Genomic DNA, 19135 nt, shown 5'->3' on the forward strand with positions numbered 1-19135 from the left:
CAAATGGAGTTTAATGTAGAGAAGTGTGAGGTGATTCACTTTGGAAGGAATAACAGGAATGCGAAATATTTGGCTAATGGTAAAGTTCTTGGAAGTGTGGATGAGCAGAGGGATCTAGGTGTCCATGTACATAGATCCCTGAAGGTTGCCACCCAGGTTGATAGGGTTGTGAAGAAGGCCTATGGAGTGTTGGCCTTTATTGGTCGAGGGATTGAGTTCCGGAGTCAGGAGGTCATGTTGCAGCTGTACAAAACTCTGGTACGGCCGCATTTGGAGTATTGCGTACAGTTCTGGTCACCGCATTATAGGAAGGACGTGGAAGCTTTGGAGCGGGTGCAGAGGAGATTTACCAGGATGTTGCCGGGTATGGAGGGAAAATCTTATGAGGAAAGGCTGATGGACTTGAGGTTGTTTTCGTTAGAGAGAAGAAGGTTAAGAGGAGACTTAATAGAGGCATACAAAATGATCAGGGGGTTAGATAGGGTGGACAGTGAGAGCCTTCTCCCACAGATGGAAATGGCTAGCACGAGGGGACATAGCTTTAAACTGAGGGGTAATAGATATAGGACAGAGGTCAGAGGTAGGTTCTTTACGCAAAGAGTGGTGAGGCCTCGCCAACATTGAGGGCATTTAAAAGTTTATTGGATCAGCATATGGATGATAATGGCATAGTGTAGGTTAGATGGCTTTTGTTTTGGTGCAACATCGTGGGCCGAAGGGCCTGTACTGCGCTGTATCGTTCTATGTTCTATGAAAACATCGATTTATCATGCCCTGTGCATTTATGGGGTTCATCTTCCTATTGTAGGTTCTAACTGGGTTTCTGTCTTCATAATTTCCTTGTCTTGGTCTCCTTCTATAGTCTTGAGCCCTGTTCGTAGCCAGATGATTTCGCCATCCTGTTAGTAGTGTATCTTCCATCTTCTGCCTTATTGCAGGCTGACCTATTTGGGTCATCAGAGCCATCGGAATCGAATGTTTCCCCAGAAACTTTTGTAAAGCTTTTGTCATCTGTTCGAATAAGGTATCCTTATCAGTAAAATGAACTCCTGTCAAAACCAGGAGCCTACCCATGTTGCTCACTCTAGCACAGTCAAGTAATTTAAAGGCCAACACAGACTGTGGAAATTCCAGGTTGTGTTTCTGCAGCCTTTTATATAGTCTGCCAAATTCCATTATATAGTCTTCCATGGAGATATCCTCTATTTTCCGGAACATATCAAAATCCGACCATGCTTCATACGCACTTAACAAGTCATCTTTCTTATAAATCTTATCCATATAATGTAATAAAGTCTCCAGACCATCTTCTGAGTCTAACTCTTTCAATTCCAGCTCAGAAAGCACTTTGTTTCGGATTTTACTGCCATATGGTAGAGAAAGAGCCAATGCCATACCTTGTTTTCTCTTTCTCAAAGCAGTTACCTTAGTCCACATAACTACTGCACTTCTCCATTGGTCGTACAATTCCCTTTCAGCAAATAAGGGAGGATAGTCATATCCAGCCATCTTTATCCTCGGTTCAGCCATATATCCCTTTTTTTTTTCTTTTCTCACTCACTCCTTGGTTTGATCTGGAAAAGTTGTATCTTTCAACCCTTCACATTTACACAGCAACCATCCTCTGCTACCAATTGTTAGATGTTTTAGGTGCTGTGATATGAAGAGTCTAACGTTCTGTTCCTTTTCCACAAACACACATTTATTTCATTCCAGCAGCCTTAGCACAAAACTCTCACTATACATCACCAGACAGAAGCCACCTGAAGCCCCTTTACATATCAGTGTCAATTAATGGATACTTAACATAAATGAGACAACTAATTGCAATGTCTCTTAACCCATTACTTAACATCCAAAGCTGAGGGGATTCTGGGAGGGGTTTGCGGACGACATGCCCACGGTGTTAAAAATAAGGGTGGCGCTGAGTCCAGAGGTGGCGATTTTCGGGGTGTCAGAAGACCCGGGAATCCAGGAGGAGAAAGAGGCAGATGTTCTGGCCTTTGCTTCCCTGGTAGACCGGAGACGGATACTATTAGCTTGGAGGGACTCAAAGCCCCCGAAGTCGGAGACCTGGCTATCGGACATGGCCAGCTTTCTCTGTTTGGAGAAAATCAAGTTCTCCTTGAGAGGGTCACTGTTAGGGTTCACCCAGAGGTGGCAACCGTTCGTCGACTTCTTTGCAGAAAATTAATCGTTAGCAGACGGGGGTGGGGGGGGGGGAGTAGTTTAGATTAGAGTAGGGGATCAATGAGGGTGGGACCTGTACGAAAGGTGCTTTTGCATTATGTTTATGGTTTCATGTATATTGTTTATTTTGTTGTTGTTACTATACAAAAAATACCTCAATAAAATGTTTATTAAAAAAAAAGGATTTGCAGAGATGGGGCCCACTCCCACTTTCCCCCACAGGGAGAATACAGACGATCAAAATGAACGTACTGCCCAGGTTCCTCTTCCTGTTCAGATCCTTCCCGATCTACATCCCCAAGGCCTTTTCCAACAGTCCTAATCAAGGTCCTACAAAGGAGATAAAACATGAGATCCTGGCCCTCCTGTGCATACAGTTCTACCACTGCGCGGCCACCGCAGAAAGAGTACGGGGTTAAGGAACCAGGAACAGAGTGGGTGATGAGAGTGGGTGAAGATGCACAAGATTTCCTGCATAGGGATGTCCTTCCGAGCCCTAGCCACAGCGGCTCTCTCATACCCCCCACTGCCCTGGCCAAATACGCGAGGAGCCCAGTGATGGTAGCCACGCACCTGACATGGTACCAAATGAGGCAACTCTTCGGCCTAACCGAAATGTCCACCATGGCCCAACTGCAACAACCACAGGTTCACTTCTGCAATAATGGGCGGCACCTTCAAAAGGTGGAGACAGGGTGCACCTAACCAGAACTCAAATGAGTGGGTTCTGGAGGTAGAGGACAAATGCGAACGGCACCAGGGCAGCTGGGCCAACCACACCTACATGTTCTGGGTGTGTATTTCTGGAAACTTGGGCAAGATATCACAATACGATGAGCACATGGTACTATGCCTCAGAATTAACACCTTTAAGAAAGGGAGGAAAAATCTGAATTGACAAAGAAAGAAGGAGAAAAGAAAAACAAAAGGTGGGGTATAGTATGCTGCCTATCTTGTACATTATGTTTCTGGTGTTTCCCCAGCAGTAGCCTCTCTAGCGATGGAGGAGCTTTCTGAACTATATTGCTTTTCAGAAGCAGTGATCTAATGCTATGTTTCAGTATCATTACCTGGCCTGCCGCCTCTCTTTTGGATGGATTTGATAAGATAATTGTTTTCTGAAGAGATGAGTCCATGGTTGTGCAAATCCTACTGCAAAAAAAAAAGGATTAGTGAGAACCATCTTCCAGATAGATTCAGGGCAAGTGTAAAATGTCATTCTGTACCTCAGCAGCCCCAAAACTGCGAGTGTCACTGCTTTCTAATAACATGCTGTTCCTTTATGAATCGCAAGCGTGCTATTAAATAGAAACATACATAGAAAATAGAAGCAGGAGGAGGTCATTCGGCCCTTTGAGCCTGCTCTGCCATGCATTATGACTATAGCTGATCGTCAAATTCAATACCCTGATCCCGCCTTCCCCTACACACGGCTGTGAAAAATCTTGTTTCCAGCAGTTTGAAGCATGGTTAACAAATATCTATTTTCAAAGCTTTCTGTGGGGACGAAGAAGAATCACTCATATTTATTATAATGTCTTTAATTAAAAGAAATATCCCAAGGCATGGGGAAATTATAAAACAAAATATACCACTGAGCCACATTAAGAGATATTAGGGCAGATAACCAAACACTGGCGGTCCGATGGTGCAGTGGTTAGCACTGCTGCCTCAGGGCGCCGAGGACCCGGGTTTGATTCCGGCTCCGGGTCACTGTCCGTGTGGAATTTGCACGTTCTCCACGTGTCTGCGTGGGTCTCACCCCCACAACGCTAAAATGTGCAGGGCAGGTGGATTGGCCACGCTAAATTGCCCCTTAATTGGAAAAACAAATTGGGCACTAAATTTAAAAAAAGACAACCAAAATTTGGCAAAGGAGGTATGTAAAAGGAGAGCCTCAAAGGAGGAAAAAGAGGCAAGTAGAGAGCCGGTGGGATGCAGGAAGGGAATTCCAGAGCTTGGGGCCTGGCTGCTGAAGGAATGATCACCAATGGTACGGCAATTAAAATCAGTAATTCTGTCCAGAATTGGATGATCGCAGATATCAGAGATGGGTTGTGGGGTTCGAGGAGATTACAGAGATAGAAAGGGTGGAGACCATGACAATATGGGTGAGAATTCTAAAATAGAGGCTTTGCTTGATGGGATGCCAATGTAGGTGAATAATAGGTTGATGAGTAAAAGAGCCTTCTGTGAGCAAGGACATAGGAGCAGAGTTTGGATGACCTCAAGTTTAAGGAGGGTAGAATGTGGGAGGCCAACATGAACATGTTGGAATAGTTGAGTCTGGAGGTAATGAAGGCGTGGATGAGGATTTCAGCAGCTGATGAGCTGAAGCAGAGAAGGAGTCAGTTTTTAGAGATGAAAATTGGCAGTTTTAGTGAAGATGTGAAAATGTGGTTGGAAGCTCATCTCAGGCTCAATTATGACATTGAAGTTTTAAACAGATGGGTTCAACCTCAGACTGTTGTCAGAGAGTTTGAATTGATAGTTAGGGATAGAGTTTGTATCAGGGACTAAAGACCATGGGCGAGATTGTCCCAGACATTGGGCTGAATTCTCCACCGCCTGGATTCTCCGTTTTGCCGGCAGCCCGGGGGTTTCCCGACAGCGATGGGCTGACCCACAATGGGTAACCCCATTGACCAGCCGGCGAAACGGAGAATCCCGACGGCGTGCTGAACCAGAAATCGGGTGCGGCGGGACGGAGAAAGCCGCCCATTGAATACATTCAAGAGTCAGCTAGATATTACACTTGAGGGGAATGGGATCAAGGGTTATGGGGAGAAAGCAGGATTAGGCTGTTGAGTTGGATGATCAACTATGATCGTGACGAATGGCGGAGCAGGCTCGAAGGGCCGAATGGCCTCCTCTTGCTCCTATCTTCTATGTTGACGCCAACGTAGAATTCGTGGACTTTCATGACAGCAAATCTGGCGCCGAACCTGGATCGATTCAGCGACTGTGGAGGGGCTAGCCGATGCCATGTGGAACACAATCGATTCCAATGAAAAATGGTGCAGGATTCGCCGGGTCCATGATTGACACTCGGGAGGCTGACAAGCTGCAGTCGCACATACACATTACACTCTCCACACACATTCATCCCAACCAACAAGATGGCACTGGTCGTGCTGGAGCGTGCCCATACAGCTGATGGGTAGTCTGGGGCCAGAGGGCACCTAGGCAGGGTGGTTTGGGGGGGAAACATATATGACCCATGGCCCGAAGTTTACAGTGGACAGTCAGCAGCGGGAGCAGCTGCATGATTGCCTTTCCAGCGATGGCAATGGTGTCCCCTGCCCGTCCACCCCGATCCCACAGCCCACCTCCTGGCCGCTCCTGCTACTCCCCCCTGCCCTGGCAGACCCCCCCCCCCCCCCGGCCAGCGGCACAACTGCCAGCAAACTATGGCGATGTTGGACACTTTCCGTACCCCCTCTCTCTCCCTCAACAGCCACGATCCCGGTTTCACGATTTTTAAAAGCACAGGTGAACTGTGCCGTCGGGAACTTGACCCATCGGAGGCGGAGAATCGTGAAGGCCCCGGAGACTCCTGGGTCAGGCCCGCTAATGATAAGCGAATAGTGTCTACTATACGTGCGTTCCGGACCGCATTGACGCCACTGTCGAGGCAACGGAGAATTGTGATTTGGCGTTAAATCGGCGCCCGCTGTGTTGGAACCAATTCTCCGCCCAATCGCATTTCACTATTTCGGCGCCAGTCAAAAGAGAATCTTGCTCCATGGCTTCCACCTTCCCAAAGTTTCGTTGGAGGAAATTTATGCTCATCCAGAATTGGATGTTCACTAATTTCACAACAGTGGAGTCAAGAGAGGTGGTTGTGAGGTGTAGATGAGTACTGTCAGTGTATATGGGTGGCACGGTAACACAGTGGTTAGCACTGTTGCTTCACAGCGGCAGGGAGCTGGGTTCGATTCCCGGCTTGGGTCACTGTCTGTGCGGAGTCTGCACGTTTTCCCCATGTCTGCGTGGATTTCCTCCGGGTGCTCCGGTTTCCTCCCACAAGTCCTGAAAGACGTGCTTGTTAGGTGAATTGGACATTCTGAATTCTCCCTCTGTGTACCCGAGCAGGCGCCAGAGTGTGGCGACTAGGGGCTTTTCACAGTAACTTCATTGCAGTGTTAATGTAAGCCTACTTGTGACACCAATAAAGATTATTACTATGTGAAGACTAGCTCCGTTTTCAGATGATGTCATCGACGGCAGCATGTTATTGAGAACTAGGAGGGAACAGGATAGATCCTTGGGGACACCAGAGGAAATGGTGCAGGAAGAGAAACTATTGCAAATGATTCTCTGGAAATCATTACAAAAATCTTTATTAGTGTCACAAGTAGGCTTACATTAACACTGCAATGGAGTTACTGTGAAAATCTCCTAGTCGCCACACTCCGGCACCTGTTCGGATATTGAACTTGGGTCCCTGGCGCTGTGAAGCAACAGTGTTAACCACTGTGCTACTGTGCCACCCATAAGAATGGAACAAGGTGAGTGCTGTTCCACCCATCTAAGCAATAGTGGATGCATTGGAGGAGGATGGCATGGTAAAATGTGTTAAAAGCTGTAGACAGAATGAGGAGGGATATTTTACCTTCGTCATGACCACATAGGATGTAATTTCTGACATTCATCGCACAACAGACAAACCACTGTTTTGTTTAGTGAAACTTAATAGACATAACTTAATGAAGTTCATGTTAACTCACCCTCTGTTGGATCCAGGAGTGAAACTACTTCTGTGTCCTGCTTGTTTAATCTCTTGTAGAGGTTTGTGTAGAAATGCTGTTTGATCACTTTCTGGAACTGCTGAGTTGTCAGTGCAGGAGCTTGGGATCTTAGCATCACCTCCACCTCACCTGGCTGGGAAAGAAGGCTGGTTATGATCCAAGATCATAGCTCGTCCATCTTTATTTCATTCAAGTGAGTAACACTCTCAATCATTTTCAAGGTTGATTTTCATAATATTCATTATTAGGAATAATTCATGTCACTGCATTTTTCTTGGAGCCTTCCGCAGTTTAGACAGCTGTCTGTTTCAAGTGGATGCACTGTTTTAATCTGTTAATCAGGATTCTATTACATATAAAGACCCCTGGTGTAATATTGAGGGATCAATTAAAGGAGTGAGCGCTGTGCCCACTCTGCCAATTGGTACTAGCCATTATCTAATTGAATGGCAACATTGGTTCAAGGAACTGATGGCCTACTCTTATAACTAGGCATTAAGTAGTCTAACCAGTGGTTCTTAAATGGTCTGTGCACGGAAACATTCAGATAGCACGGTAGCACGGGGCAGCGCGGTAGCACAGTGGTTAGCACAATTGCTTCACAGCTCCAGAGTCCCAGGTTCCATTCCGGCTTGGGTCGCTGTCTGTGCGGAGACTGCACATCCTCCCCGTGTGTGCGTGGGTTTCCTCCGGGTGCTCCGGTTTCCTCCCACAGTCCAAAGGATGTGCAGGGTTAGGTGGATTGGCCATGATAAATTGCCGTTAGTGTCCAAAATTGCCCTTAGTGTTGGGTGGGGTTACTGGGTTATGGGGATAGGGTGGAGGTGTTGACCTTGGGTCGGGTGCTCTTTCCAAGAGCCGGTGCAGACTCAATGGGCTGAATGGCCTCCTTCTGCACTGTAAATTCTATGAAACTCTATGATATCACTTTGGAACAGGTTCTCTTTGTGATGTTGAGTGTTGCATAATTGAAATCTTCCTGAATTGACGTAAGTTTCTAATATAGGTGTAATATCACACTATTTGGTGAGACCATTTTAGCTCTTGGCAAACCTTAGTTACTTCAGTTGCAAATCAGGAGCTGGATTCTCCGTTTCAAAGACTAAGTGCTGCCACCAGAATTGAATAGCGGGAACTTTGCGCTCCTGCTAGGAGTGCTGGCCAGGAGAAATTCAAGTCATAAAATCACAGATGTTTACATCACGGAAACAGGCCCTTCGGCCCAGCTTGTCCATGCCACCCAGTTTCAATTACTAAGCTAGTCCCACTTGCCCGCATTTGGCCCATATCCCTCTATACCCACCCTGCCCATGTAACTGTTTAACTGTTTTTTAAAGGAAAAAATTGTATCCGCCTCTACCACTGCCTCTGGCAGCTTGTTCCAGATGCTCACCACCCTCTGTGTGAAGAAATTTTCCCTCTGGTCTCTTTTATATCTCTCCTCTCTCACCTTAAACCTGTGACCTCTCGTTCTAGTCTCCTCTACCTTTGGGAAAAGATGTTGACTATCTACCTTATCGATGCCCCTCATTATTTTATAGACGGCTATAAGATCACCCCTAAGCTTCCTGCGCTCCAGGGAAAAAAGTCCTAACCTATCCGGCCTCTCTTTATAACTCATACCATTAAGTCCTCATAGCATTCTCGTAAATCTCTTCTGCACTCTTTCTAGTTTAACAATATCCTTCCTAAAATAGGGTGACCAGAACTGAACACCGTATTCCATGTGTGGTCTTACCAATGTCTTGTACAACTTCAACCAGACGTCCCAACTCCTGTATTCAATATTCTGACCAATGAATCCTAGCATGCTGAATGCCTTCTTCACCACCCTGTCGACCTGCAACTCCACCTTCAAGGAGCTATGAACCTGTACCCCTAAATCTCTTTATTCTGTAACTCTCCCCAACTCCCTACCATTAATTGAGTAGGTCCTGCCCTGATTTGATCTACCAAAATGCACATTTATCCAAATTAAACTCCATCTGCCTTTCATCGGCCCAATAAGTCAAGATCCTGTTGCAATCTTATATAACCTTTTTCACTATCTATTATGCCACCAATCTATGCACCCCACTAGTTACATCTTGCCGTCCAGAAAAAGATCCATTTAGCCCGACTCTCTGTCTCCTGCCCGTCAGCCAGTCTTCTATCTAAGCTAATATGTTTCCAAAACCCTCGACACGACGGGAAATAATGAGATTTCTTGGCATGAGTGGTTTTTACCGTAAATTTGTGCCAAATTTTAGCAGCATGGTTGCTCCACTGACGGACTTGCTGAAGAATTGTGGCAAATTTTAGTGGGCGGCGGAGTGTCAACAGGCATGTGACGGCCTGAAGGCTGTGTTAACCACTGCTCCTGTGTTGACCACTCCAAATTACACAAAACTATTCAAAGTGGCTATCGATGCGACTGATGTGGATGTAGGTGCTGTGCTCTTGCAAGAAGACGACAAAGGAATAGAACGACCTATTGGATATTTTTCCAAAATATTAAATGATCACCAGAGGAAGTATTCAACAATTGAGAAGGAGACTTTGAACTTGGTGCTGGCTTTGCAACATTTTAACATTTATGTTACCAGCAATTCATCTGAAACAATTATATATACTGATCATAATCCATTGATGTTTTTGAAGAGATTCAGGGATAAAAATGCCAGACTGTTTCGATGGAGTTTATTATTACAGCCATATAATTTAAAACTTATACGTGTGGCAGGACGAGAAAACGTGATAGCCGATGCTTTGTGATGAATGTGATGGAAGCAAGTTCGATGGTGGTAAACAAAGAACTAAAATGGACTGAATTATTGTCAATGTTTGCCTGTTTTGATATTTTAAAATGTATGTATGTTTATTGTCAAGTGTTAGAAATGGGCAAGTGAAAAGGTGAAAAATGAAACCATCTTTGAAGTTGATGGTTTATTTATTTTTGGGGGGAGGAGGTGTCATGGGAGTGACCCTTTAAGAAAGGTTTTTGTCTTATCACATGGTTGCAGTGATGTCATTTTGTGGGTGGAGCTGAGCTGTGGCTGAGAGGTTTTGTTTTACTTTCACTTTCAGTTTTGACTGCTGTGGACTCAGACAGAGAAAATAAGTGTTTTGGCCGATCTGTTTTTTTATTTAAAATATCTGTTCCAGTAAAAAACCCATTGATTATAGCCAACTTCTTTGGTAACTTAAAAGATATAATTTGGTTTGCGGAAGGGTTTAAACCTGCTGGTGAGACGGGGTCAGAATCTCAGGGAAAGCCAGTCTTATTCACGTGAGAATGCAGAGTGCTGGGCCATAAACTTGAAAAGGGATTTTGGTTTATGGGATTTTGTTTTTGAATTGTTATACATGGATTACTGTAGCTATGGGGTGTCTTTATGTTTGTAATTGATAAAAAACTTGCTGTTTGTTTATATATAGATTTTGATTAAAGAGCTTAATTTGATTAAAGTGTCTGGGAAGTCTGATGAATCACACCTGAAGGGGAGGCTCTTGTACTCATCCTAGCCAAATTCAACATAAAGGTTATAGGTCAGGTGGACTTCATAACATACTTTGGAGTATCTAAGCCTTGGCCCATAGCAGCCACATCAGCCAGTGACTGCGCCATCTCCCTCTGAGAATGGGCCACCTCCCTCTATGTCTGTGTCATACCAGCCAGGGCCGACGCTCTTAGCCAAGCCATGGACCGCTATGATCAGGTGCACCACTGCAATGTCCAGGTGGCTCTGTGAGACAGTAGCACTGTCCTGGGCCTCGGCCACCACCTGCACAGAGTGCCCAGGCCTTGGACATGTTGATATAGCCGAAACTTTTGTCCCCAAAGCCTCCACCGCGGACACCACCGTGCAATATTGGCCTCGGTGGTGCACTTGATCGGCATCAGCTCCTGCACATGGTTGGACTCCTGCAACTGCATCTACAGATACTGGATGCTCGCCGACAATCCCTCATGCAGTCCCTGGCTCTGTGACTGCATCTCCACAATCGATGGAACGGTCCTTTCCAGAAACCCAAAATGTGTCTGGATAGCAGCTAGTCCCTGGGGTCGGCCTGCCCACCGACCTTCCACCCCCTCGGGCCATCCTACCTCTAACTGCTGTACTGGAGCATGTGTGTGGTGTGCACCAGATAGTGCCCCGGGGAGCCTCTTCACTAAGGTGCCCAACCGAATGAGTGCCTCTGGGATGGTGGAGGGTGTTGGAGAGAGCTGTGATGGGAAATCAGTGTCCTGGGATATGGGCAGACAGCTCCTGTCCGTGTTAGTGTCGTCCTCATCGCTGGTCGACACCTAGGATTCTGGCTGTGGTCAGGGGACACCGAAGTGCCCACCCCATCACCAGCAGCTCCTCCAAGGCACAAAACAAGAAGCATAATTGCATTGCGGGACAGGAGGGAGTGGTGGAGGTGTGTTGGGGGTGTGAGGGTGGTCTGGGTGGTGAGGGGACGGTGTGGGTGTGAGGGTGGTGTGTTGGGGGGGGGGTGCAGATGACACACATGCCATGGGGGAACTGCAACCCAGCGGGGTCTCACTTCCTCACCCAATACCGACCTTCATCCAGGTGACTGCCCTTTCTTTGAAGCGCCGACCATGTCCAATGCCCTCTCCTCTGCTCTGTTTTGATAAGGGGCCTTAGGTCTGGCGGTCGCCCTCCAGTCGTCTCCTGCTCTCGGCGGTTATGAGCGGCCTTCTTCTGGGGGGGGGGGGGGGGGGGGGGGGGCGGGGGCGGGGATTGGGAGAAGCAGAGAAAATGCAGTGTGAGTCAGTCCGACGCATGCAACCAAGGGGGTGGGTAGCTGATGGCCAGGACACCCTTCCATGGCGGCCGATATGGGTGCCACCTGGGTATGTGGTGCAGGGTGTGGGTTTGAACACCCTCTGGGTGGCGGGGGGGTTTAGGGTTACGGGTGCGTGAGATGGGGGTTGGTGCTAGGGGCACAGTGCTGCTACTCACCCTGGCCCCCTGAGGAGGTTGTGCAGTTTTTACCGGCACTGCTGACCAGTATGGACGGTGTTGCCCATGGCGCTGACCGCCTCTGCCACCTGCGTCCAGGCCCGGCGAATGGCAGTGGCTGGCAGGTTGCCCATCTCTCCTCCACGATAGCCAGGAGGGTCTCCAGTTCTGCATCGTGAACCTTGGGGCCTTGCGTCTTGCTGTCATCTTGTTGGCTGGGATGGTGTTTGGGGAGTGAAATGTGTCTATGCGGCTGCAGTTTGTCAGCTTCCTGAGTGTCAATCGTGAATCCGGCGAATCCCGCACAGTTTCTCATTGGAATCAATTGTGTTCCACATGGCGGTGCTAGACCCTCAACGGTCATTGAATCGGTCCAGGTGCAGCGCCAGTTTTGTTATAATTTAAAAAAAAATTAACTTAAGAGTACTCAATTCATTTTTTTCCAATTGAGGGCAATTTAGCATGGCCAATCCACCTACCCACACGGACAGTGACCTAGAGCCGGAATCGAACCTGGGACCTCGACGCCGTGAGGCAGCAGCGCTAACCACTGCGCCACCATGCTGCCCCCCAGTTTTGCTATCATAGAAGTCCACGAATCCTGCGCCGGCGTCAACAGTCTCAGGAACGGAGAATCCTGCCACAATTCTTTGGTCGATAATAGGTTTAATTATGGAATGCAGCATTGCATGTGCCTTCTTTTTACTTACCACTCCCAGTGTCCCAGCAATCTCTATTTATAAATATTTTAGGTACTTAATTTGTCTTTCACCTGTGTATCTTAACAATATAATCAGGGGGTTGGATAGGGTGGACAGTGAGAGCCTTCTCCGATGGATATGGCTGGCACGAGGGGACATAACTTTAAACTGAGGGGTAATAGATATAGGACAGAGGTCAGAGGTAGGTTCTTTACGCAAAGAGTAGTGAGGCCGTGGAATGCCCTACCTGCTACAGTAGTGAACTCGCCAACATTGAGGGCATTTAAAAGTTTATTGGATAAACATATGGATGATAATGGCATAGTGTAGGTTAGATGGCTTTTGTTTCGGTGCAACATCGTGGGCCGAAGGGCCTGTACTGCGCTGTATTGTTCTATGTTCTATAACTAGCATACCATTAACATTGGTGTTTAAATCTGATACATTGTCCAATGTGTGAGGTGACATTTTGCACCGAATGCAATTCAGGCAGTAAAGTTCGGAAGATCACTGTGTAACTGGGCAGCAGAAGGGCAACCCTTACATACCGTTTTACAAATTTGTAGATGTTCTCGTAGCAAATGAATGAAGGCCATGCAGAATGCCGGAATACAGTTGTAAGAAGGTTGGCCCAGGCCGATAATGTACTGATCCCAAATGTACAACACAGTTTCCATGGTCAGGTGACCTGTCAAAACAACAGGTTCTCTCAAGTTCCTGGTCTGCAAATACTGGAACATTTTGTTCATAAAATAGTTAAATAAAGGACAGTTTGTAATGGCCATTAAACGATGACAAGATCAAATGCAAAAAAACAAAATTCGGCGATTGTTTCTAACTGAACATATTCATTCACGGAATGTAGGCATCACTGACTCGGCCAGCATTTATTGCACACCCAGAATTGCTCTTGAGGAAGTAATGGTAAGCACCCTTTTGAACTGCCGCCGTCATACTGTCATAGGAACCCACACAGTGCTGTTAGGTGCCTCGTCTCCTTGGTAAGGGAGTACTTGGTGGCTGCCGACACCATCGAGGTCTTCTGTGCCCAGCGGCATCGGGGGGACTGGGGGTGTGCTATCAACCCTTTAATCACATTTTGTTTTAATGTTTAAGTTTCCTTTGACTTTCTTCTCCGCGAGAACGGAGAATCCTGCTGCCGGCGGGCACGCGCCGTGCCGGAAAACGCGGCTGGCGAACCGGAGAATCCGGCCCTGCATTTTTAATTTATCCCATATGTTGTTCGATTAGTTTGTTTGGTTAATGAAAAGAAGCACGGTGTTGTCAGGACGAGAGTTTCACGATTTTCACCCAGTGACAGTAAAGCAACAGCAGTATCATTTTCAGTCAGGATGGTATGTGTCTTTGAGGAGAACTTGCAGGACGTGATGTTCTCATGTATCTGCTGCCCTTATCTTTCTTGGTGGCAGAGGTCGTGGATTCTACTAAAGAAGCTTTGGTGAGTTGCTGCAGTGCCTTGTAATGTTACACGCTGCTGCCACTGTGGTGGAGGGGGTGAATGTTGGAGGTGGTGGATGGGGTGCCAATCAAGCGGGCTGCTTTTTCCTGGATGGTGTTGAACGTCTTGAATGTTGTTGGAGCTGCACTCACCCAGGCAAGTGGAAAGAATTCCCCCACACGCCTCACTTGTGCCTTTTCAAAGTGAATGGGCTTTGAGGAGTCTGGAGGTGAGTTATTAATTTCAGAATTCCCAGCCTCTGACCTGCTCTTGTAGCCACAGTATTTATATGGATGTATTTATATGGACGTATGAGGAGAGAATAGAGTCGGTTAGGATTGTATTTGCTGGAGTTCAGAAGAATGAGGGGGAATCTCATAAAAACCTATAAAATTATAACAGGACTGGACAGGGTAGGTGCAGGAAGGATGTTCCCGATGGTGGGTCACTGTCTGAGGTTTCAGGGTAAACCATTTCGGACAGAGATGAGGAGAAATGTCTTCACCCAGAGAGTGGTGAACCTGTGGAATTTGTTACCACAGGCAGTCGTTGAGCCAAAACATTGTATGTTTTCAAGAAGCAGTTAGATAGGGCGGGATTCTCTGAGCCTCCGCGGCGAAATCGCGCTCGGAGCGGGGCAGAGAATGGGCGTCAAACCCGAGATTGGGGCCGACGCCACTCCCACGATACTCCGGTCCCCGGAGAATAGGCGGCAATCGCGCTCGCGTGGTCGACACGGCGTCGGTGGGGGGGCCATTGTGGCGATTCACCGAGTGCAGCTGGCCGAGTTCCCGCCAGTGTGGTTCCACCCGGCGGGCACTTGGCGTGGCGACTGCGGACTCACTGGGGGGGGGGGGGCCTCCAGGACGACCAGGCTACCGATTGGGGGCCACCGATCCGCGGGCACGCGTGATCTGGGGATCCTATGTTTCCGGTACCGGTCCGCGGTGTGGGTTGGCCATGTCGCGTGGGGCAGCCGACACAGGTCGCCGCCGTGTGCGTGCGCGGACCCCCGACCGGAAGTGCAGGGCCCCGTATCGGCAGCCAGAGCTGCGAGGAGCACTCCAGGGCCCTGCTAGCCCCCTGCAAATCGGAGAATCACCCTGGACTTTCTCCAGGTAAGTCCAGAGTGATTCGTGCCCGTTTTGTCACGGGCGTGGGGACAGAGCCCCATTATTGGAGAATCCCACCCATAGTACTTGGAGCGAAGGGGATCAAAGGATAGGAGGTAAGGCGGGATTAGGCTATTGAGTTGGATGATCAGCCATGATCATAATGAATGGCGGAGTGGGCTCGAATGGCCAAATGGTCCCCTCGTGCTCGTATTTTCTATGTTTCTATGTTCAGTTTCCTATCAATTGTAACGTCTAGGATGTTGCTAATGGGAGATTCAGTGATGGTGTTGAAAGTTAGTCTCAGTAATAGTGGCCATGACAACCACCACTAATTGTCATTAAAACCCATCTTATTCATGGGCTGGAATTCTTTGTTTGGGAGACTATGTTCTCCTGCCTTTGATTTGCACTCACGCTAGGAGGGCAAATGGAGAGGCGATTCACTACCCCTGGCCATGCATATTTATGCATGGTGGGGATTGCAAAGGATTCCGTCGTGAATCTTGCTATCGGGCCGCCACTTTGGGCGGGGGCTCGATAGCGAGATCCGGCAGCTGGTCTCCCTCCCGTAACGCAGTTCCGCATCACCACCCCTCCCCCCACCATCACAGAAATTTATGGGTCACACCTGCCCCCACAGTACGAGGGTACCCGACCCCCCCATAAAAGAGACACCCACCAGAAACCACCCCATAAGAGAGATCCCACCAGGAACCCCCACAAGAGAGACCTCCACCAGGAATTTCCCAATAAGGAAGACCCCCATGCGAGAGACCCCCATTAGAGAGACCCCTATTAGAGACCCCTATTAGAGGGGCCCCACTAGAAACCCCACCAAGAGACAGACTCCCATTAAGAGAGACCCCCATCAGAGACCCTGCATAAGAGACACCCTCACCAGAACTTCCACCTCCCCCCACCCCCATTATAAAGCCCCCTGCCTGGAAGTCGCCCATAAGAGACCCCAGGCAGGAGTCTCTGTAATGGGGAGGTTCCTGGTGGTGTCTTTTTTATGGGGGTGGTCTCTGGTGGGCAGAGGTGGGGAGGGAGGGCTTGTCGGGGTGTGGTGGGCAGGATTTGCATTGTGGGTGAGGGGGGCCCTCCAACGGACTTTGGGGGAACTCCCTAAAAGAGCTACCCCCCCTGGCCCACCGTGAGGTCCATCGGGCCAGGGCCGCGCTGGGAAATACCTGCACCGATTTTCGCCCAGGTGAATTCCAGCCCAGAGGACCGGAGATTCATGCAGGCTAGGGGACAAATGGATCAATTTGACCTATTTGCATCCTCTTGCTGGCGCAGAGTGTGAACCTCGATGCCCCCATCATAGAACATAGAACATAGAACATAGAACGATACAGCGCAGTACAGGCCCTTCGGCCCACGATGTTGCACCGAAACAAAAGCCATCTAACCTACACTATGCCATTATCATCCATATGCTTATCCAATAAACTTTTAAATGCCCTCAATGTTGGCGAGTTCACTACTGTTGCAGGTAGGGCATTCCACGGCCTCACCACTCTTTGCATAAAGAACCTACCTCTGACCTCTGTCCTATATCTATTACCCCTCAACAAAGAACAAAGAACAAAGAAATGTACAGCACAGGAACAGGCCCTTCGGCCCTCCAAGCCCGTGCCGACCATACTGCCCGACTAAACTACAATCTTCTACACTTCCTGGGTCCGTATCCTTCTATTCCCATCCTATTCATATATTTGTCAAGATGCCCCTTAAATGTCCCTATCGTCCCTGCCTCCACTACCTCCTCCGGTAGTGAGTTCCAGGCACCCACTACCCTCTGCGTAAAAAACTTGCCTCGTACATCTACTCTAAACTTTGCCCCTCTCACCTTAAACCTATGCCCCCTAGTAATTGACCCCTCTACCCTGGGGAAAAGCCTCTGACTATCCACTCTGTCTATGCCCCTCATAATTTTGTATACCTCTATCAGGTCGCCCCTCAACCTCCTTCGTTCCAGTGAGAACAAACCGAGTTTATTCAATCGCTCCTCATAGCTTATGCCCTCCATACCAGGCAACATTCTGGTAAATCTCTTCTGCACCCTCTCTAAAGCCTCCACATCCTTCTGGTAGTGTGGCGACCAGAATTGAACACTATACTCCAAGTGTGGCCTAACTAAGGTTCTATACAGCTGCAACATGACTTGCCAATTCTTATACTCAATGCCCCGGCCAATGAAGGCAAGCATGCCGTATGCCTTCTTGACTACCTTCTCCACCTGTGTAGCCCCTTTCAGTGATCTGTGGACCTGTACTCCTAGATCTCTTTGACTTTCAATACTCCTGAGGGTTCTACCATTCACTGTATATTCCCTACCTGCATTAGCCCTTCCAAAATGCATTACCTCACATTTGTCCAGGTTAAACTCCATCTGCCATCTCTCCGCCCAAGTCTCCAGACAATCTAAATCCTGCTGTATCCTCAGACAGTCCTCATCGCTATCCGCAATTCCACCAACCTTTGTGTCGTCTGCAAACTTACTAATCAGACCAGTTACATTTTCCTCCAAATCATTTATATATACTACAAAGAGCAAAGGTCCCAGCACTGATCCCTGTGGAACACCACTGGTCACAGCCCTCCAATTAGAAAAGCATCCCTCCATTGCTACCCTCTGCCTTCTATGGCCTAGCCAGTTCTGTATCCACCTTGCCAGTTCACCCCTGATCCCGTGTGACTTCACCTTTTGTACTAGTCTACCATGAGGGACCTTGTCAAAGGCCTTACTGAAGTCCATATAGACAACATCTACTGCCCTACCTGCATCAATCATCTTAGTGACCTCCTCGAAAAACTCGATCAAGTTAGTGAGACACGACCTCCCCTTCACAAAACCGTGCTGCCTCTCACTAATACGTCCATTTGCTTCCAAATGGGAGTAGATCCTGTCTCGAAGAATTCTCTCCAGTAATTTCCCTACCACTGAAGTAAGGCTCACCGGCCTGTAGTTCCCGGGATTATCCCTGCCACCCTTCTTAAACAGAGGAACAACATTGGCTATTCTCCAGTCCTCCGGGACATCCCCTGAAGACAGCGAGGATCCAAAGATTTCTGTCAAGGCCTCAGCAATTTCCTCTCCAGCCTCCTTCAGTATTCTGGGGTAGATCCCATCCGGCCCTGGGGACTTATCTACCTTAATATTTTTTAAGACACCCAACACCTCGTCTTTTTGGATCACAATGTGACCCAGGCTATCTACACCCCCTTCTCCAGACTCAACATCTACCAATTCCTTCTCTTTGGTGAATACCGATGCAAAGTATTCATTTAGTACCTCGCCCATTTCCTCTGGCTCCACACATAGATTCCCTTGCCTATCCTTCAGTGGGCCAACCCTTTCCCTGGCTACCCTCTTGCTTTTTATGTAAGTGTAAAAAGCCTTGGGATTTTCCTTAACCCTATTTGCCAATGACTTTTCATGACCCCTTCTAGCCCTCCTGACTCCTTGCTTAAGTTCCTTCCTACTTTCCTTATATGCCACACAGGCTTCGTCTGTTCCCAGCCTTTTAGCCCTGACAAATGCCTCCTTTTTCTTTTTGACGAGGCCTACAATATCATTCGTCATCCAAGGTTCCCGAAAATTGCCGTATTTATCTTTCTTCCTCACAGGAACATGCCTGTCCTGTATTCCTTTCAACTGACACTTGAAAGCCTCCCACATGTCAGATGTTGATTTGCCCTCAAACATCCGCCCCCAATCTATGTTCTTCAGGTCCCGCCTAATATTGTTATAATTAGCCTTCCCCCAATTTAGCACATTCATCCTCGGACCACTCTTATCCTTGTCCACCAGTACTTTAAAACTTACTGAATTGTGGTCACTGTTACCGAAATGCTCCCCTACTGAAACATCTACCACCTGGCCGGGCTCATTCCCCAATACCAGGTCCAGTACCGCCCCTTCCCTAGTTGGACTGTTTACATATTGTTTTAAGAAGCCCTC

The 19135-nt window shown here is 48.0% G+C and overlaps 1 protein-coding gene across 9 annotated transcripts in view; it reads right to left on the reverse strand.

Annotated features, from left to right (window-relative positions):
• Positions 1-19135, reverse strand: part of LOC140387046 (uncharacterized) — a 262462-nt gene that overhangs the window by 129294 nt on the left and 114033 nt on the right. For 8 of the 9 annotated variants that reach the window (XM_072470055.1, XM_072470052.1, XM_072470056.1 and 5 more), the window contains 3 exons: positions 13143-13282; positions 6921-7074; positions 3261-3342 (listed from right to left, as the gene is read on the reverse strand). In XM_072470055.1, the coding sequence (XP_072326156.1) occupies positions 3261-3342; positions 6921-7074; positions 13143-13282 (376 nt within the window). The remainder of the gene's footprint in view (positions 1-3260; positions 3343-6920; positions 7075-13142; positions 13283-19135) is intronic. The other variant, XM_072470050.1, reaches the window with a different exon arrangement.

The sequence above is a fragment of the Scyliorhinus torazame genome, chromosome 12 (assembly GCF_047496885.1).
Source record: "Scyliorhinus torazame isolate Kashiwa2021f chromosome 12, sScyTor2.1, whole genome shotgun sequence".
Classification (NCBI taxonomy): domain Eukaryota; kingdom Metazoa; phylum Chordata; class Chondrichthyes; order Carcharhiniformes; family Scyliorhinidae; genus Scyliorhinus; species Scyliorhinus torazame.